Genomic DNA, 22,491 nt, shown 5'->3' with positions numbered 1-22,491 from the left:
TCTATATGCATTTCTGGATTCGCCCATACGTGCTACATGCCCTGCCCATCTCATACGTCTGGATTTAATGTTCCTAATTATGTTAGGTGAAGAATACAATGTGTGCAGTTCTGTGTTGTGTAACTTTCTCCTGTAACTTCATCCCTTTTAGCCCAAAATATTTTCCTAAGCACCTTATTCTCAAACACCCTTAACCTACGTTCCTCTCTCAAAGTGAGAGTCCAAGTTTCACAACCATAAAGAACAACCGGTAATATAACTGTTTTATAAATTCTAACTTTCAGAGTTTTTGACAGCAGACTGAATGATAAAAGCTTAGGAATAAAAAGAGAGATTACTTGAAGGAAAAACTGAATGAGATAGTGTTTTTCATAGGGTTAATAATTACTGGAGGAATAAACTATAGGAAAACTACCTGTATCTTCATTTGGAGGGGAAGTATTGTATATTATTCTTAATATTTGAAGACTTGTCTTGATGCTGCACTCTTTTACGTGTACAGGTTACAGAACAACAGTATTTTTTAAGTGTTTATACTTACGTTAATTTGTCAATCATTTATGTACAGTAGTGGCAAAAAAACCGGACCGACCCTTGTAGCTGATTTCAGAGCTTTGTTCACTCCAGAGGATGATAGACTGGTAACTAAGACTTTCGTGGTTCGAATCCTGCCTGGGAAGGAAACATTTTTTGTTCCTTATTCAAATTTATTCCCAATACTTTTCGATTGCAGGTAAAATTCATGTTCTGGGAATAATAAGTTAATTAAGTAGTAAAATATTGCTGCAATCGAAAAGTATTGGGAATAAATTTGAATAAGGAACAAAAAAAGTTTCATTTCCAGGCAGGATTCGAACCACGAAAGTCTTAGTTACCAGTCTATCGTGCTCTGGAGTGAACAAAGTTCTGAAATCAGCTACAAGGGCCGGTCCTGTTTTTTTTGCCACTACTGTACAGACCCGAAAAAGAAAATTTATCTTTTTATTTGGATGCATATTAAATGATTTCATTTATGTCTGTCTTTCAAATAATGGTTCAAGAAAATATACTGCAAACAGTAACATCATCTGTAACAAGACAAACTGAATTGTTGTGAAATGCGTAACATGTAAAATGAAATAGTATTGTCAACATGATGTAGTTGTTGATCTAATGTGAGGAATTTTGATTGCATTAATTTTTTTCCATAGCCATTTAATATAGTTTATGTATCTTCTTGTCAGCAACACACTTGTTCAGCTCTGGGCATTCCAGAAGATATTCTCCATTTAATATTTTACCAATGTGTAACAATTTGCATAAATTGTCCACTATAAATCAGTATCTTTTCAGATGTTCTCCCAAGCAGTCATGTTTTGTAGTAAATACATATTAATAAAGTGAGCCATTGCTTCTTTCTTGAATTTTGTTGTATGGCTTTAACTGTTTTCCTTAAGTTGGAATAACTTCTGTTTTGTATTTATTTGTTGAGAGTATCCTAACATTTCTGTTCTGTTTCCTGACAATCCTACATGAGCAGGGACCTACTGCAGAATTATCTGTTGAAGTTTTGTTTTGAGTAATTTGTAATTAGATCTTACTTTGATGAAGGTAGACTCCAGTGGAATGTCAACTTTTTCTATTGCTTGAATAGCAGAAATAGAACCAGTAAGATCAACTAAGTGACAGTAATTTTTGAGAGAGAGATACTGTGCATGTGTGTGTGTGAGCTCTTTTTCGTAACTGATATTTTTACTGTGTTATCGTTTTCTCAGGGAGCTATGATGTCCGTATGCTTTAAGGAAGGAATAAAGATATCTCCTGAAGCTCTGAATGATATAATCACAGGTGCAAATCATGACATTCGCCAAGTCTTGCATCACTTGTCAATGTGGTCTGTCAAAGAAAAACAACTATCTCTTGAGCAAGCCAAAGAAGAATCTCAAAAAGCTAAGAAGAATATTAAACTGGTTAGTTTGTTAATTCATTTAATTAAATATCTCTTACACATTCAAGAAACGAACTGCTATATGTTACTTATCCTTGAACAATAAACATTGTCTTAACAGACAATTTGTGTGCTATTCTTTAGTTCAAAGTAGTACCATTCTTCAGTTTGTATAAAGTCTTTGGTGTTTTGAAAACATACTAACAGCAAACACAGAGAATATTATAGAATTATTTTATTAATTTGTCCTACAGAATAATATCTGTGATATTGACAATTAATTATTTGAGGAGAAAAATTCGCTCCGGCGCCGGGGATCGAACCCGGGTCCTTGGTTCTACGTACCAAGCGCTCTGACCACTGAGCTACGCCGAATTCAATCCACAGCACCGGACCGAATTCCCCTCCTTCAATGTTTCCCTTTGTGGCCTGACTCCAAGTAGGCATATATGTTGACGTATATGTCCATTGTCAACTGCTGTTATACTAGGAGCGCACTCAGCTGAGTGACTTGTTTGGCCGGGATTCCGCAGTTAAGTGCACAGTAATCTATACAAATATATGCACTGCAGCTATGAGAGTATTATAGAATTATTTTATTAATTTGTCCTACAAAATAATATCTGTGATATTGACAATTAATATTTGAGGAGAAAAATTCGCTTCTGCGCCGGGGATCGAACCCGGGTCCTTGGTTCTACGTACCAATACAAATATTAATTGTCAATATCACAGATATTATTCTGTAGGACAAATTAATAAAATAATTCTATAATACTCTCATAGCTGCAGTGCATATATTTGTACAGATTACTGTGCACTTAACTGCGGAATCCCGGCCAAACAAGTCACTCAGCTGAGTGCGCTCCTAGTATAATGGCAGTTGACACTGGACATATACGTCAACATATATGCCTACTTGGAGTCAGGCCACAAAGGGAAACATTGAAGGAGGGGGATTCGGTCCGGTGCTGTGGATTGAATTCGGCATAGCTCAGTGGTCAGAGCGGTTGGTACGTAGAACCAAGGACCCGGGTTCGATCCCCGGCACCGGAGCGAATTTTTCTCCTCAAATATTAATTATTAAACACAGAGAAGTTATGAGCCGTTCAGAGCAAAAGTGGTGTAATTCAGAATTGGGTAATGAGGTTTAAAGTAAAATTTCTGTAAAATACAGCGCAAATTAGCAATTAATATGTCCTGCTTGCTATCCACTGACTACTAACAGTTCAAATAAATTGAATATTAAGTGCTACTTTGCGCTGTATTTTACAGAATGTTTACTTTAACCTTCATTACCCATTTTTGACTTACACCACTTCTGCTCTGAATGGCTCATATCTTAAATCTTCACTCATTTGATTAGCTTGTGTAAAATTACAATTTTCGTTCTTGTTTGCAGGGACCCTGGGATGTGTTACGAAAAGTATTCTCAGCAGATGCGCATAAAACAATGTCAATTCTTGATAAATCAGATCTTTTCTTTCACGACTATAGCCTGGGACCTCTGTTTGTACAAGAAAACTATTTGAGTGTTATGCCACATAAAGCAAAGTAAGTTAATTTTCAACTACTGTTAGTTTTATAACAGCAAAATTTAGTTATTATTGTTATTATTATTATTATTATTATTATTATTATTGTTGTTGTTGTTGTTGTCGTCGTCAACCAATGCTGACTTCTTGGCAATAAAGCCATTAACTCTCTTCCTCTCCCCAGATTAAACCCCCCAGAAAGTTGGCAAAAAGCCATTGTAGTACCCATTTATAAGAAAGGAAACAAAAAACTATGTGAAAATTACAGGGGTATAAGTCTTCTCAATTCTGGATATAAGATCTATACAGCCATAATCAAAAATAAACTATCACATCTTTACGAAGACAAAATCACTGAAGAACAGAATGGATTCCGAAAAGGAAGATCATGTTGTGACAGCTATTTCACCATGAAGATTTTAATTGAAAAGCACAGAGAATTTAATATTCCAACCCACTTAGCTTTTATTGATTTCATAAAAGCTTTTGATAGAGTTGATAGAAATAAACTTTTAGAGATTTTACGCTATGATAATATGCCAAACCAAATCATTCTCTCCATTTATAATTTATATCAACAAAATGAAATTGCCATAAGAACTGAACGCGGAACTACTAGCTGCACTTCCATTAACCAAGGTGTTAGACAAGGGTGCTGTCTTTCCCCTCTGTTGTTTATTATATATATGAACCATATTTTATACATTTGGAGGCAAAGTCATCATGCTGGAATTCAAATTAATCGAAACACAGTTCTCGATACACTAATGTTTGCCGACGATCAGGTTATTATCGCTAAAACAGAGGATGCTTTACAAAGAGCCATTTATAATTTGCAAATAATCGCCTCTGATTTCAATATGGAAATCTCAAAAGAGAAAACAAAAGTCATGGCATTTTCGGGAGAGAACCCAATTCCAAGTAAGATCATGATAAATAATACTTAAATGAACGTCTTAACTCATTTAACTATTTAGGTTATAACCTCTCTTACATCACTGATGAAGATATGTCAAACAAAATATCTAAATTTATAAAAATCACTGGCGTAATTAACACTGTCTTCAAATCATCCCATGTTCAGAAACATACAAGGCTAAAGGTATATAAAACACTAGCTCGACCGGTCCTCACTTACGGTAGCGAGGCATGGACAATCAGAAAAGCTGATGAGCAAAGGCTGACGACAGCTGAAATGAGGTTCATGAGACGAACAGCGGGATGCTCTTTGCTGGAACACCGTAAAAATGTGGACATATTGCAGGAACTCAAAATGGATCCTATAGTTAATTTTGTTCAACAATATCGACTTCAGTGGAAAAAACATGTCGAAAGGATGGATCGTACACGATGGCCTAAACAGATTCTTACTTATGTACCAAGAGGAAAGAGGAAATTGGGAAGACCACGAAAGCGCTGGCATGAGACCGTAACAGATCCTGTAGGGTCTAATACGTGAGGGATATGATGATGATGACTCTCTTCCTCTCCAATATACTCGGAGGGTAACAAAAGTATAACTGTTTTGATATAGTCACCATATTTATGTGTTATGGCAGTTATGTCACCTTCACACAACCCCCAAATTGTTTGGTGGACCACATCTGCGGATCCATATGACCTAGCCAGGAGAATTGTCAGACATCTCCACCAACCATATCCCCTCTTCACCAGTCAGGGGACACATGTATGTCATAGCAAGTTAGCATGCTGGAATGGCATTTCCTCCATTTTTGATGGAACAGTTTTACTGCTGTGTCTTGGTCCTCAAAGCCTCGTTTGTTAAGAAACAGATTGCACCATGGGAAGATGGGAATGAGATCTCAGTAGGAGAGGTCATGAAATGCACTTCACTACTCCTTGTTGTAACCCATAATAGCGAAAATAATACTATTAAAGACTTGTTTACAATAGCAAAATGTAAATAATACTAATAAAGACTTGTTTACAGGAGTAACAGAAACAAGAAATAATACTATTAAAGACTTGTTTACAATAGCAAAATGTAAATAATACTAATAAAGACTTGTTTACAGGGGTAACAGAAACAAGAAATAATACTATTAAAGACTTGTTTACAATAGCAAAATGTAAATAATATTAATAAAGACTTGTTTACAAGAGTAACAGAAACAAGAAATAATACTATTAAAGACTTGTTTACAATAGCAAAATGTAAATAATACTAATAAAGACTTGTTTACAGGAGTAACAGAAACAAGAAATAATACTATTAAAGACTTGTTTACAATAGCAAAATGTAAATAATACTAATAAAGACTTGTTTACAGGGGTAACAGAAACAAGAAATAATACTATTAAAGACTTGTTTACAATAGCAAAATGTAAATAATACTAATAAAGACTTGTTTACAGGGGTAACAGAAACAAGCATTTGGAACTAGTTGCTAAAACATCAGAGAGTCTTAGTACAGGAGATTTGGTGGAAAAGTCAATTCGAAGTAAAAATGCTTGGAGTTTGTTGCCTGTACAGGTTAGTCCTGAATACCTTATGCATGTTCCAGAGAAATGTGATTTATTTATTTATTTACTTACTTTATATCTATCTATCTATCTATCTATCTATCTATCTATCTATCTATCTATCTATCTATCTATCTATCTATCTATCTATCTATCTATCTATCTATCTATCTATCTATCTATCTATCTATCTATCTATCTATCTATCTATCTATCTATCTATCTATCTATCTATCTATCTATCTATCTATCTATCTATCTATCTATCTATCTATCTATCTATCTCTCTGTCTGTCTGTCTGTCTGTCTGTCTGTCTGTCTGTCTGTCTGTCTGTCTGTCTGTCTGTCTACCTACCTATCTACCTATCTACCTATCTGTCTGTCTGTCTGTCTGTCTTGTCTTGTCTTGTCCGTCTGTCCGTCCGTCCGTCCGTCCGTCCATCCATCCATCTGTCTGTCAAATATACTCTTGAAGTGATTACTTTCAAATAGAATTGCTCCCAAACTTTCTCTTAAGTCTTTTCCTTTCCTTCTCTTCTGCAAAAGTATTAGATCTTATATCTTATGCATCAATTAACTTACAGAGTTTACAATTTAAATTATCTAATACCACACTTATTATTACTTGTATTTATGACAAATATATATTTTTTCTGAGGTTATGGTAAGTTGAGAGAGCACAAAAAGCTGACACATTTTTTCAGTTAGACGTTTGAGTCCATCATTAAATCATATTTAGGGATCAGAAGTATATGCATTATAAAGTAGTATTGCTACTTCGTATATATTTAACCTACCCCCCCCCCCCCAAATTCTCGTCTGTTATGGTAAAATGACAACTATATTTGGGTAGGCATATTGTACATTACGGTTGAGAAAGCATTGTTTATAACATTATAAAGTTTAAATCTTCCCGTTCTTTATCGAAGGAAGCAAGTAGACATCCATTGAATTATGTGCCTAGTGTAGTGTGCAAGTTACTGTTAGAGCGGTTATCAAGAGATGCTGTGCCAAATACCCAGAAATATCTAATATCAGACGCGTATGGGGCGTGGTTAAATACAGTAAAACTTTATGAATGTCATCAACCTACTTACATGTAGAGTCCGTCACAAAGAGCTTGTCTGAGCGCACATATTATTTTTACAAGTGGCATCAACGAATATGCATATGTGGCAATGCAGCACTGTTGCTACTGGCTATTGCCGTATCACACACTCTAAACATCAGAAGATTTGGACCGTACTATAGTTAGGCCTATTTGGTAAAAACCAGACACATTGTCAAGAACTTGTATTACTTCTTTCTGTCAATGCTTTATGTCTTCTAGGTATCATGTTTGTCATTATTTACGATGCCTGAATGTTATTTTCAAACATTTGTTCTTCTATCATAATGAGAATTAGTATTTCATATTGATATAAGGTGTAATTTTTGTGTATTCTAATTTTAATTTTCCTTGCAAAAAGAAGAAAGGACGTCATTTTCAATGTTAAAATAACTTTGAATTTATTGCAGAATAAAAGATAATGACTGTAAAATCAATTCGATCTGTAAAGAACATGTAAATAAATTGACTGAAATATAAATTTTTATCAACTTTATATTATCCTTTTCCTCAGGCAATGGCTTCTAGTGTTCTACCTGGACAGTATATGGAAGGTCATCTTACAAGTCAAATAAATTTTCCAGCATGGTTAGGAAAGAACTCTCGAAGAAATAAATTCCATAGACTCCAGCAAGAACTTCACATGCATATGAGACTTAAGTAAGTATAGTTTCACAAATGTTAGAGGATTAAAGAGAATCTTCGTTCGGAAATGAATCAACATAGAGACTGAAATATTGATAACAATGCAGCCAAGTTTAACTACCATATTGACTTCAGTAATTTTTCTTCCTTTCACCATTCCTTCCAGTGCATTCTTTAGTAGTCGGTGACCCAACCAAAGTATTATATATTAATGCAACATTAATCTTATTTTGATTTATGCATTATTGTAATTATTTATTACGTCATATAATTATATTATGGACTTACTCTTTCATTTTATATATTCCTATATTTAATCTATACTTCTCACTTAAATATGCCGTATTTAACTATTTATTTACATAACAAAATCTTCTTGTAAAATTCACTACAGTTTTCATCATTGTTGACTTATACAAAAGTTCACTTTTTTATAACATTGCAGTATTCCATTCTTTTCATCCTTCCATTCTGTAGCCATTACTGAAAACAATCACCATAAATGGAGAAAAGCTTAGCAAGAACTTTATTACAAATACAATATTTTTCGATTTTTATGCACCAGTTTAATCTATAAAATACTCCAATTTTTCTGGTACTGTACATACTACTATGCCACCACCAACCACACTGCAAATGTGACGTAGGTATCGCGCGCAGGATTTGGAATTTGAAACGGAACATTTGGTGTACTGTTCAAGACTCGCACCATATGCGGAATAAAAAGAGCTAAAACTGTATTGTTCTGGGTAAAACCATACATCTAGCAATCTTAGTACAACACCAGAGAAAACAGTAAGGATAACATGGATTGTTGTGATCGTTTACAAGTGTTCAATTAATCATTTATCTTTTCATGTGATTGTCAGTTAAGAAATGTACATATCATCATCTGCCTTCCAGGCATTAGGTCATGTGAACATGTTATAATCAGATTTATGTCAGGAAATAAGGTGGGAAAAGATGTCTTGTTACAGATTATTTTTCTACTAAGATCACTTTCAGACTCGCACATCCAATTTCCAAGCTCGATTCATATGTATTAAAAATTTCGTGACAAAAAGAAAGGAAAATAAATTTCATTGGTCATGGATAACCCACAAACTAGATGATCGAGAGTTTGCTGTATTCAAAGTATTATAGAAATTCTTATTAACAGTGTTAGGTTCTTTTAATGGTAGGCTCTATAATTTTTCATTCCATGAATTTATTGCACTCTTCGTTCTGTTTCAAATGACATAAGCATGAAGTGCCATAACTTTTAAATTGATTTATAGGTGTTGAATTTGAACAAGATCTGTCCAGTAATTTGAGAAAAATTGCTGTATAAAGACAGATCAAATGGATAGACAGCATTCCAAAAACTTTTTTATTTAGTCAGAAAATAATTCAGTCTTGTATTATCGTGTAGATCTGGAAATACAATTTATACTAAGCCACAAATAGAAACATTATTCATTTAGGGAATTTACATATGTTTTTCATGAAAAAACATGGTTATGAAAATTTAAAGATGTTTGTTGTTACATAGTCTATGTTTAGGAGTGTGAATTTTTTAGTTTTCTTACATGCACAAAGGTTTCCATGTGAACACGAAATTAAATCTGATAAATTCTAAGTGAGATGTATTTTCTCTTTTAATGCAGCATATCAGGCAGCAAAGAAGCTGTGAATCTGGATTATCTGACACACATTAGAGATTCCGTTGTTCGGCCTTTAATCAAAGACGGAGTAGAAGGTGTGCCAACTACGCTTTCTTTTATGCAGAATTACTATCTTACAAGAGAAGATATTGACAGCATATTAGAGTTGAGCTTATGGCCAAATCAGAAAGATCCTATGTCCCAAGTTGATAGCAAGGTAAGTTATTTTTGTTGTTGTTTCCTGTAAATTGTACATTATGCAAATTAAACATTACTGTTAATGGGAAGGTTATTTTAATATCTTTTAATAAGGTAAATATGTAAGGTATAAATTTCAGAATCGAGTACATATCATACATGTAAGTAAATGCACAAAAATTAAAGACGTAGTTTTTAAGGGGAATGAAATTTGTTTAGTATCCTTTCTTTCATTTTTCAGGTAAAAGCAGCCTTAACTCGGGGATACAACAAAGAAGGTTTCATGACTCCATACTCTATTGTTAATATCAAGAAATTAGCGTCAAAGTCAAGTCAAGACATGGAAATTGAGGGCGACGGTGATGAGGCTGTAGAAGAGGAGGAGGAAGAAGGAGATATTAGTAGTGATGCTATGATAAAGGTAAAATATTAATCATTATTTACATGAAGGAAATCTGTATAATGTATATTAATCTCTAATTACTAGTTGTTTACAGTTCGTAGGCCTTAGGTCCAATTGTATTGACAAAATCAGCAGGAGAAATTCTTAAAAAAATTACGAATCCTGCTAGCTCAGCCATAAAATATTTTCCGAATTTAACTCCGATCGTCTTTGTAGAATCTTTCTTAGCCACAGTTTGGCATGTTTTTTTTTTTTTCTCATCTATGATAAGTCCGGTAGAGATGGACTTTTTTTAATATTCTATACTAGCCGTACCCGTGCTCTCCGCTGTACCTGTTAGAAATAAATATAAAGTAATTACATAATTAAAATAGGACGTTTGATCCAGGGAACATTCGTGTTTGATAGAAGGATAAATCGTTTAATATGTTACTTAATTTAAATTGTATTTAAATAATTAAAATGCGATCATTTTGATCCAGAAAGCACTCATTTGGTGCAATGACAATTCCTTTAACATGTTTCTTAATTGTTATTACATGCAACCATAGTTTAATGAACAGTGACATCATTTAGATTTAATGTGTATACTTTATTTTACTTGCTATATGTTTCCATTGAATTATGGTAACTTAATTTTAACCCTTGTTGTTTTCTACGTATTCAGTAAATGGCGCTTGGCCCACTATGGTTCTGAACCCTTCAAATAACTTAAATTATATTTATATTATATTATATTATATTATATTATTATATCAGAAGTTACTGTAATAACATTATAGTATTATGTCCATCTAGAGAAACTACACTTTCCAATGATGAAATAATAATTAATTATACAAATCGGTTAATTTAGCTTCCGATATTACTTCATACAAACATAGAAACATTCTCTGTAGGCTATCTTTCATAGCTTTCGATTGTTGTTGTCCAAGACCCCCTTATAGACCAAGTCATTTGTTTTTTATTTTGTTACACGGCCTTAGATGGCAGTTATTTTAATTTTAAAACTCATTTATCTCATTAAATATCAGTCCTATCAAAATTTTTCAAAGAATAAAACTTATCGCAAATAATTTTTAAAGAAACTTTTGTTATGCAACATTTTTCACAAAAATCAATAATACGGGAGATATTTCGATTTATTTAATTCAGGTCCCCTTATAACCCCCCTTTTAAATAATGTATTTTGAATGCCATATAGCCTAAAATCTAAGTTACAACGAACTTAATTTATATTCCAATTTTCATCGAAATCCGTTCAGCCATTACATACAGACAGACAGACATACAAACAAAAATTTCAAAAAAGCTATTTTCGGTTTCAGGGTGGTTAATTATATATGTTAGGACCAATTATTTTTGGAAAATCGGAAATTACCAGAAAAATTTCGGCTACAGGTTTATTATTAGTATAGATTTTGGAAATGATACGTGTAACACAAATAATATATACAGTACTATTTAGGAAATTGTTTATTGAACATATTTAACTATTACAAAATGTAAGCTGATGTATGGCAATCAGTCTGTTCCATAGCACTGTGTCATATCAGACATTTTAAAATCAAATATTGATTGAAAAATCACAAATTCGCAGAAACGAAAGTGTTTCCATTTGTTTATTTCTGCAGTTATGGCCACTAGGCATACATTATCACTTAACAGTGTTTTGTTTCCCACTATTTCATATAGTATTGATACTTCTACGTTGTCAGTATCACTAAAATCCAACGTCTATAAATAAATATATAGTTTTTACCTCTACTTATGTAACTGGTCATATAAAAACAGTGTATGAAACTCCCATATAATGGCTGGTAATATACTTTTATGAAGTTTATGACACTTGCCAAGGCCTGCTTTGTAACCTACTTGGTACTTGTGTCTTAATAGCTATTATTACATGATAGTTGCATAATATACTATTTCATTATTTTATTGTGTTTTTGGGATCAGCTATTAATCTGAAACTGTTTGTTTGTAGGCAGATGAGTAGCAGAGGTGCAAATAACATTGGCCTTAAATTGTTATCACTAGTGTAGAAATTCCATGTAATTTTACTGGGATTTGAAGCTGAACATTTGACTAGTAAATAAAGTAAAATAATTTAAGTGTAGCAAAAAATTCATGAACAAAAAGAAATGTTCATTCATTTTCTTACTTATTAATATTTCTGCTTCTTTCCAGGCCAAAAAGCGACCTGCCTCAAGTCGTGAACCTTCCAGTAGCAAAGCAAAGAAACAAAAAACAAGTGCTAAAGAAACTACAAAAAAATCTGGTAAAGGAAAAGCCAAGTAGATAAGATTTTTTTCTAGGACTTGATATAATATCTTACATCAAAATATATTTGTATGTATAATTTTTAAGATATCCTGGTGAAATTATCATTTCAATGATGGTGTTTGTATTAACTACAACACAAATTGAAGTTGATTATGTATACCTTGAAATATGGTACAAAGAAGCTATTTTTATAATTATTTTGGGAACTGCAGCACATATTGTACTGTGTAAATTTCCTGTTTTTCTCTTTGCTTTTTGCAGAAAGCACATGGTAAAGAGAAAAACTACTTAGTGTTATCAAAATATCTGGCAGCTATCAGTTCTGGATACAAAATAAAAACCTTTTGTTGCTTCCTGAAGCTTTCAGGAATAGTATAGTAACTAACCCTGCAACAGTAGTTCTCTCATATATGCCACTAATATTAATTTAAAAGATTAATTCTCACCTACCTATTACTGCATTCTGAATTCGGAGTACTCTTATTTTTTGTGTCAGAATGGTTCCTTTTAGTGCAAAATTTCAATAACTTGCGTGAATAACCTGTTTTATGCTTAAAAAATTGCAAAAAAAAAATCTATAATTTCTAACCATTGCTAAATTATTTTATGCTTGACCATGCCGAAATGTAGTAATTATACACCTGGTAGCAGTCGTTTAATGCATGTCATTAAAGTACACCTATTCATTAAAGTTCAGGTTTTCGATTATTCTCGGATGTGCAATCGAAAGACAACTAGAAAAACGTCACACAGGCTGGAAATCCAATACTGTCACAGAAGGTTACGTTCTGTTACTATAATAATTAGCATTAATTGTAAATAATATTCAAATAAATTCAATTTGTCATCTCGTTTTTCAATGTCGAATTCAATTTCAAGGTTATATAAAGTTTAACGAGATTACATCAAGGTCGTCGATATTCGTTTCGGGGAAAAAATCAATACTTTCGCTTCTGCACACATCTCACAATTCACGAGATTCCACAAGGTCAGCTCCCTTCCCATTCACATAAGATAACGTGAAAGTTATGAATAATTTCAAGTTAGAATTATTGGTCGAGCATAAAAAATCATATGAAACTTGCCTATAATGGTAATTAAGACGCTCGTATGAAAATTATGAAACGAGCGCGAGTTTCATAAACATCCTCGTGTCTTAATTACTATCATTATAGGCTCGTTGCATAATGTACTATTATGTAATCACTTCTACTGTATAATACATTCTTTGTCAACTAACTTATCCAACTTAACCCTTTGCAGCATAGTAAGCCAAAAAACGGAAACAAAATGTAATTCTTTTTATGTTTTTCATATCATGGATCATAGTAAAGGTTCGATCTCTTCCCTCCCCCCCCCCCCCCATCATCATTATCATCATCAGTTAACGCTACAACCCGGGGTGGGTTTTGGCCTCCTTAACAACAGCCTTCCATCTTAGTCTGTCCTTCACCATGCTAGTCCATCCTCTCACTCCCATAATTTCAAAATCTTTGGATATCCCGTCCATCCACCTCAGCTTTGGTCTACCCTTTCTCCTCCTGTTATATAGTCTCCCCTTTAACATTTTAATAGGAGTGCGTGTTTCAGGCATCCTGTTTACATGTCCCAGCCATCTCAGTCTTTGAGCTTTTACAAATTTTACATCATCTTGACCTCCTATTAGGTTAAGAAGTTCATTGTTGGAGCGTATCCTCCATCCTTGATGATCATTGGGCCAAAGATTCTACGCAGAATCTTCTGTTCAAAACTTCTTAAGGAGTTCTCTTCTTTCTTTGTAAATGTCCATGTCTCTGAACCAAAGGTAACTAGAGGACGAACTAATGTTTTATAAACCTTAATCTTTGTCATCCTTGATAACAACTGATTTTTAAACAGTAGAAGATTAGTGTAATAAACCCGGTTTCCAGCCCGTATTCTGTTGTTGACACAACCACTCACATCACAGTTATTATTAATAATAACTCCAAGGTATCTGAATTGGGATACACCTTCAATCACTTGTTTAATACTATGTAATTTTGTTTTTCCACTTCATTTCATTACTCTTCAATGTATTTTCATCTCATGTGTCCGAAATCAAATTGTACTTTATTTTTAAATTAATCATTGTTCTGTATTCTCTCTGCAATCATATTGTATTTTCATTTAACCTCTGCTTTGTATTCTGGATCCTAGTGGTCAGCCGTAGATTTCGGCCAGATGTCCAAAATTGTGGAATTTGTGTGTCCTGGATGGTAATATTCTTAAGGGTCCTTCTCAACTTAGAGGTGGACATAATCAGGTATTTAATTTTTCCTTGATTCACTGTTAACCCCATGTTTTTGGCATTCCTGGATAATTCAATAAATAGCTGTTTGAGTGTGGGAGCATTTCTAGATGTAATAGCTATATCATCAGCATACACACAGATTTGACTTGATTTTGTGAATATGGTACCTTTCTGGTCTACACTTTCTATTGCTTGGTTTATGGCCAGGTTGAATAATACTGTGGAAAGACCATCCCCTTGTTTGACTCCAGTATGGAGTGTAAAAGCTTTACTAATTTTATTTCCAACTTTAACATGTGCCATAGAATTATCCATAGTCATTTGTACCAATCTTATGATTTTTAATGGGATGCCAAATTCTCCCAACATTCCGTAAAGCGCCTGTTTGTTTACACTATCAAAGGCTTGCTTAAAATCGATAAACAGCAAATGTCCCATTCATTTAACTTTTCCATCATTTGCTTGATTGTAAAAATTTGGTCTGAGGTGCCTCTATTTGGTCGAAATTCACATTGGGATTCTCCAAGAATTTGCTCCGAATATTTCCTAAGTCTTTCATTCAAAACATCTGAAAGAACTTTATATACCACATTAAGCAGTGTAATGCCTCTGCAATTCTCACACCTCCTCCTATCTCCTTTTTTAAATATTGGGCAAATTATGCCTTCTCTCCAATCTTCGTAGAAATTCAGGTAATCTTCACCTCTCATTCGTCCTCAATGATAAATGGGCCAATTAATGTATCACTCAAAATGCCTGCCCAACATTTACACGGAACCTACACTGGAATGAGCCAGAACGAGTTACACGAGAGTTCTTGTCAGCATAAATGTGTAAATTGTGTCTGTTCATAATACCGTCTCGTGTGAATCCTGACTCGTCAGTCCATAAGATGTGGTTCAGGAAATCTGGTTGGTCCCCACTTATTTGTAACAACCAACGACAGTATGCGTGAAGAGCTCGATGATCTTCTGGCTTTAATTCTTGCACAGGGTTCAGATAGTATGGATACAGACCTTGCTGATGAAGAACTCGCCAAACAGATGAGTGTGGAAGTCCAACACGTCACCCAAGATGCCTAGTACTAATACTTGAACGAGTGTCTACAACGTCAAGAATTGCTTCTTCAGGATTCAGATTATTTCTTGGATGACCAACATGTTGGGTACGTTGTAGGGTACCTGTATCCCCCGTCCGTTGGTGTAAGGCTTCAAATACTCGTCTCCTTGGATGCCGTCATTGTGGAAATCTGGTTTTGTATTCTCTTTCAGCTGCAGCAGCATTCCATTACAGAAATGCATGCCCTAGTATTCCTCGTTAGTAAACATGTTGGATGTAGATACGACTTCACCTTTGCAACTGGTCGGTGTTAGCCTGAAAACACAAGAAGAGATGGAGACACTGAACAAATGACTAAACATAGGCATAAACAGTTGACTACAGACCTTAGCGACAAAATGGCTGTGGAATCAAGTGAGGACAGATACATGTTATGTTCGTGTAACTCGGAAACTGGGATGAATATTGAACAAGTGTATTAGGATTTTTTGTTGCAAATAAGGCCTTAAATCACCTTCTTAAGGATTGATCTGATCTTTTGATACACTCTGTATATAGGCCTACATAGACAGTGAGATTATTCTATCTACTGGTTACCATATCTACTGGAAATCTTAGCATAATGGAATCTGTAATAAATTTCTTTATATAAATGGCCACTTTTGTAGATATGAGGTATCACTTTTTACCCATCGATATTTTCTAATTTGCAAATGATTACAAGAAACAACACTTTCGTATTTAATAAAAGTTTGCATGGCTGAAGATAATCTGAATCGATTATTATATTCATTACATTGTAGAAGTATGTATGTTATTTATTTATTTATTCCAGAATACCTACAAAATTCTTTCATAGTACTGTAGATTTGCGTACCAAAATACTCATTTCGCAAATTTGTAAATATATTTTTTAAGTTCGTTGATGTAGATCAGCGATCGTCAGCACATAGCACCCTGGGACTAGCGTCTTTTACCTGCGGAGAACACACTGCACTATGGTGCACTCGTAGCTGCTAGCGGGTATGCTCTCTACCTCTTCCTGCTGCACGACAGTGCACACGAGACAGCTCCGCTTACCCTTTACCCATTTCAGAGTGTGCTGATGACCACTAATGTAGATTATATTTCAGTGCAGAAATGAAGGCTGTGGTTAAAAGGTACTGGTTGAAGACAAAGATATATGTGGCTTTAGAAGTTTCTTTACTAACAATGCTCCTCTGCCACGTTTCGAAAGTATTTGTAAACTTCAAACATATTATCCCACGCTTGTTTGTGTAAAACAACACGTCTGGAACACTCTGAACAGTAAATCCTCTTCAAGCATAACTTACTGAAATTTATTAACTCAAGTACAGAGTGATTCTTATAGAACAGAATCCAATGTCTTGCCTACAATTCACAAACAAATTCAGACAAAATGGTTCTTGTGAAACACATGCACATCAGATCAGGTACTTGATGTGGCACTTCATACTTTCTTCTACATGTGCCAACATGACACCATCAGTGTTTCTGATTTCCTTGGAGATGTTGTCCTCCAGCTGTTCAGTACTTTGGTGCCTATAATGAAAAACCCTATTTTTAAGATAGCCCGATAAGAAAGTGTGGTGATTGTGGTGGCTACAGATCAGCAGAGTTGATTCAGGTGTCAAAATAACTGGACATTAATTTTTAATGACTCTTCGGGTGTATTGCAGGTCCCTCTAGCTTGCTGAAAATTATCCTTGCGTTAGTTTCACATCATCAAGTTGCTCTACAAAACTCTGTAAATATCTTCTTGTATGTGTTTGTGTCAACTATATCTCAGAAAAAAATTGATCCGATAATCCTTAAACCATACTTAGATGAATTTTCCAGTCTTATCACACACATCAACTATAATATCCTCTGTCATTGGTGGCAGGTGTTTTCCACACTCATCCAGAAGGGAACCTGTCCTTTCTAGTTTTCATGTCAAATCATGTATTGTGGACTTTGATGAAACTGCTGCCCTCCAAACTTCGTCCTGTACTGCCATTGGATTTCAAGGAAAAATCCTGTGACCCAGTAGGAACTTGCAATAAACATACATTCTTCCATGAAATATACCGTCTTCAGTGTCTTTGATTTTTAAATTGTAGGCAGATTACTATGGTCATATATTGACAGCGCACATATTGTGGCATGAGGTGTGCTTGATTTTAAAAATGGTTGTAAACAAATGTATATTACAGATTCCATTTTGAAACTAATTTCTTGGGTTCGGTTCTACTGGGTATTCATTTGAAAGTGTGTCATGACGTCACTGTTGTGAGTCAGCGATTTGAAGCGAGTTTCAGCTTTTATGTCAGAGAAGTTGCCTATTAATCAAGGTGTTCAATTTGAACTTGAGAACGTGTACGGTATAACTTGAACGTCGTAGCAACAGATGGTGGTCTGTACGGTCTGTGTGCTACCATAGCCTCTTTCGAACTGTGTTTTATGCAGGCAAGTCATACACAGGGTATTTGTTATCATCGGTTGCGTACAGAAACATTCCACAACACAAATCAAATGCTCCGTGTCCATGTTGACCGTCGAAGTTAATGTCAACAAATATGTAAGTAATTGTCTTAACCCTATTCCCATTTCCTGATAGTAAGAAAAAAACTCACCTCAGTACGTGTTTTCAAACAGTTCACATTCCTGCCACTACCGGCGTTACAGTACGTATCGGTAAGTACTCTTCAGAATGAACGCCATACATGCCAGGCAACTTCTCTGGCACATAGGTAATACACCTCTGCAGAAGTGTAGGAAGAATGAATTCTCTAGGCTCATCGGCTAGCCACATGACGGCATACAGCGAGCAATGACCACTTTGAACTGAACATGCAGTATATACAACACTCAATCTATAGTAACACGTGATTTTCTAAGTTGCATACTTCACCTCCATTTCTGCACTGAAGTGTGATGAATAGAGCCCAGTTGTTTATGACCTAAATTATAAAAATGACACTGAATATACCTAATTTGTGGTACCTAAGACTATGTAAGGTAAGCACCTACTACTTTGGAATTCAGAGTCTTTGCTAAACACATGGCATTTCAAATGCAAAGAATCGTTTTCTGTGTAAATCACGCCCTACAGGCTTTTTTTTACCTGTGTGAAGTGTACTATTGATTATAATCTTCCTTTTGTTTACATTCACTGTCGAAGAATTAGTGAACAGATTTCTGAATTATGAATTAATGTTCACCAGACGGTAACAAAGTACCCAGTAACAATGAGGATTCTACCTAATATAAAAGAAATGTTTGCTGATGTTAAACTATACTATGTTGCAATACTAACCTTTAGATAATAAACAATTGGGCCCTAATAATAAATATTATTTTAGCTGGATAGTTTATCGAATAAAATTACGTCTTTATATAAATTTATAGAATGTACATGAAACTGAGGGAAACTTTTTTTAATCTTTACTGTTGAGATATTTTTGTCAAGTAACCATATGGAGTGATCTGACATTTTGGTGTATTCGAGAAGTTTCAAAGCTCAAAACTTGATTTTTAAAATGTATTGTGTATTTAAAATTAATTTACTCAGTATAGTAGTAACATAAAAATATTGTTTGTCACTTACTACATCCTGAATGTTCTTGTTAAATGTAAATGTAAATGTGTGTCCATAATTTTTGACAGTACCAGATATTTTGATATTTGGGTGATGAAAGTGTTTATATTTATTTTCAATTATGTAACGATAACATAAGTATCTCATTATTGATATTCAGGAACATTAAATGATGGTCCAGATCTTGAATTTGTTAACTTGCGTAATTCATGTGTACTATACCACAGAACTTGGGAAAATTTACTATATGATATGTTAATTTTTAAATTTCCTCAATTGTTGCCATAAACACAAATCTGCCGAATTGCCATTCTTGGATCACTATATATTGTCTAAAATTCAATTCTTTAAAAAGAATTTTCAATATGTTTTCGGGTTATAGCATTTCGAAGTGAACTATGAATGAAATGAAAAGAAAATGTTAACATATTTATAAGCAATATGTCTGCAGTTGAATGGAATAGAGATTGTGAGCATAAAGTACACTTCAATGAAAGTCTGCAGCATGCAATGTAACTTGTAGGTTTTTTTCTACATTCTTGACTGTTTTAACTCTTTTACTGGTAGGATTATGTTTTTTTTTTTTTTTTTTTGCAGTAAAACAAATTAAACAGTTATTAGCTTTTTTAATTGATCCTTTGATTAGAATATGTAGAGATGTAAGTTTTCATATTTTCAGAATTGTTACAGAATTGTACATAAGTATTTGTTAGATGACTGTATATTATCTATGATATTTCATTAAAGTTGGCTAATAAATTGGTATCATTATTATTAAATGAATACTATGTGTTAAACAATCCTTGAAAACCTTCTTTTTTTTTTTTTTCAGGCGACTTTAAAAATTAAAATGTCTGTTTCGTTACATCTTCCGTTTTCTTAATGTAATATTTTGTATGGATTTAATTGTTCTGTTACATTATCATTAAATGCGTTTTCGAAAACATTTATTATCATTTATTATTTTATTTCGTGATTTTTGGCATTCAAATGTTGCATTTTGCAGCAAATGGACAGGAAATAGGAAAGCAAGGATAATGCTTATAGAATAAATAAAATATTGATAACATGTAAACTTCAACAGCTCACTCTCATGATGTACAGTAAGCTTAAGATATTTAAGGGGTAGCATAAATTTGGTAAAATTAAAAATTTAATTTCTGCATATCCTGAATTAACTTTGTGCTGGAATTTGATATAGTGATTAGATAATACTTTTATAATAATAAACAATTTTTAAAATCGAAAAATCTTTTATTTTTAAGGGTAATTTTATATATATATATATAGAGAGAGAGAGATAAGGCCATCTTCCCCTCTACCAGGGGATTATAACTACAATATTAAGAATACAATTATAACTACAATTAATATTAAACTTACAAATACAATGAAAATCAAAGTACTAAAAGTTTTTACTTCAGGTAGTGCAATTTGAGCAGGAAAAATTTGTTTTGCTGAAGTCTTGCATAGTTTGTAATATGAGTACTTCATGCTTTCTTCTCTGTTTGATTCTTAATGAGTGTGTTAATAAATTCTGCCAATATCAGTTGAATTTATGTAAGTAAGAAATTTTTTTGCTATGAATTGTAAAATTTAATTATCTTTACATACAGAACTATTAATGAAAAAAGGACTTAAAATGATAAAACAGCACTAAAGATAGGGCTTGTTCTGCAATATGAAATTTACTTGTATGCAAAATTTCATGAATTTATTTAAAAAAAAAAGTGGAAGTTATGAGGAAAACGGATTTGGGAAATATAAATTGTAGGAAATGAGTGACAAACATACCGAAGATGAGAAGTTTTGTTCACATTTTAAATGACAAAGGCAGTTGTCACAGTCTCGGAAAGTATTAGAGATATTTAACTTTTTTTTTTTCAACCATACTATTGAGGAAAATCCATTAAAAAATCGGCTTCCGAAGGTGTACATACCCCCTTAATGCATTGAAACTTAGCATTCCATATGTTTCATTTGTATCTTCTTTCATGAGAGACTGTGCCACAATCAAATCATAATGAAAAATCTTTCAGTATCAACACTATTTGTTGCACTCATAAAGTATAGTTAATGAAAACAATGTGCTTAACTACATGATGTAAAATACAAAATGTGGCAGTAGTCCTGTAACAGACTGTTTTACAAAGTCTCCCTATCCCATAACTGTTGAACTGAACGAGATCTGTTTCAGGTTGGTTTGTGTGCTTAAAAGAGAAAGCCAAACTATAAAAGGATTAGATTAACAACAATAGTTTAGCATTGGAATGAGGTATATCAGCAAAATTTTTAATAATTTGCTGTAATGTTTGTGATGAAATTTATAATTTCTATGCAAATTTTCCCTATCTTTGTTATAAAACTAATAATTTGAGATTTAAATTCCACTGTTCTTTCATGTCTTAGTCATAAAATGGAAACTGGTAATTTTAAATGCTTTTCTTGAACATTTTATGTTACATCGGCATGCTAAATATGATGTGCATCTGAAAAATTCGTGGCCTGACACATAGATGGCATTGAAAATGTGTCAGCAATGCCGCCATTGTTAGTGGCCATTTTACATTAGTTCAAGCCACACCTTCATCTCAAACAGCAGAAATAACTAAAATGCTCTCTCAATTAATATCACTCAATAAAAGAATTGTATTCCAATGAATACCATCCCATTGTGGAATCCTGGGAAACAAGAATGCGGATGCATTAGCAAAGAAGGGCAGCACTGCTACTTACAGACCTGTTACTAAATCTACGTATTACTCTGTGAAAAGATTTATTAAATCTACATACTTAGACTTCAACAAACAAAATTTGATAACTCAATCTCAAGGGAAAAAATGGAACTCTCTGCATCAAAATCCACAGTTAATTCCCGATTTACCACGAAAATCGTCTGTAGCTGCATTTAGATTGGCAACAGGCCATGATTGTTTGACCAAACACCTGCATAGAATTGGAATATATCAGTCCCCTAACTGCCCATTGTGCAACTCAAACCAAGCAATGGATTCGGAACACAAAATCCGTGCTTCAGTGGCTGACCATGATAATATCTTTGAAAAATATTTGAATGCAAGAGGTCATGTGACTTTATTGTCAAATGCCTGTCATTAGAAAACAACATTAGTTCAAGCGTGAAAAATCATAATTTTCTATTGACTACATTTTGTGTATAGTTTAATTTTGAAGTTAGTGCATCGAATGGCAAAATTGGAAAATATCGAGCTTTGTGGTGTTGGAAAAATCCATTGTTGAATGACCGTAAACTGAAAGTGCGGGAAATCAGAGAGATTATAATATGTATCTCAACTGAATGGGTGTGCCAGG

At 33.7% G+C, this 22,491-nt stretch overlaps 1 protein-coding gene across 1 annotated transcript in view; it reads left to right on the top strand.

The window, feature by feature from the left end:
• Gnf1 (germ line transcription factor 1) overlaps positions 1 to 19,940 on the top strand; it is a 38,097-nt gene extending 18,157 nt beyond the window's left edge. Inside the window, exons 11-17 of the mRNA XM_069815291.1 lie at positions 1,755 to 1,949; positions 3,330 to 3,481; positions 5,839 to 5,956; positions 7,569 to 7,714; positions 9,346 to 9,559; positions 9,782 to 9,961; positions 12,134 to 19,940. Coding sequence (XP_069671392.1) covers positions 1,755 to 1,949; positions 3,330 to 3,481; positions 5,839 to 5,956; positions 7,569 to 7,714; positions 9,346 to 9,559; positions 9,782 to 9,961; positions 12,134 to 12,244 — 1,116 coding nt within the window. The 3' untranslated portion in view covers positions 12,245 to 19,940. The remainder of the gene's footprint in view (positions 1 to 1,754; positions 1,950 to 3,329; positions 3,482 to 5,838; positions 5,957 to 7,568; positions 7,715 to 9,345; positions 9,560 to 9,781; positions 9,962 to 12,133) is intronic.
• Positions 19,941 to 22,491: the final 2,551 nt, after the last annotated feature.

Source organism: Periplaneta americana, chromosome 16 (assembly GCF_040183065.1).
Source record: "Periplaneta americana isolate PAMFEO1 chromosome 16, P.americana_PAMFEO1_priV1, whole genome shotgun sequence".
NCBI lineage: Eukaryota > Metazoa > Arthropoda > Insecta > Blattodea > Blattidae > Periplaneta > Periplaneta americana.
Note: the sequence above shows the minus strand (reverse complement) of the source record. Positions and strands in the feature narration are given on the sequence as shown.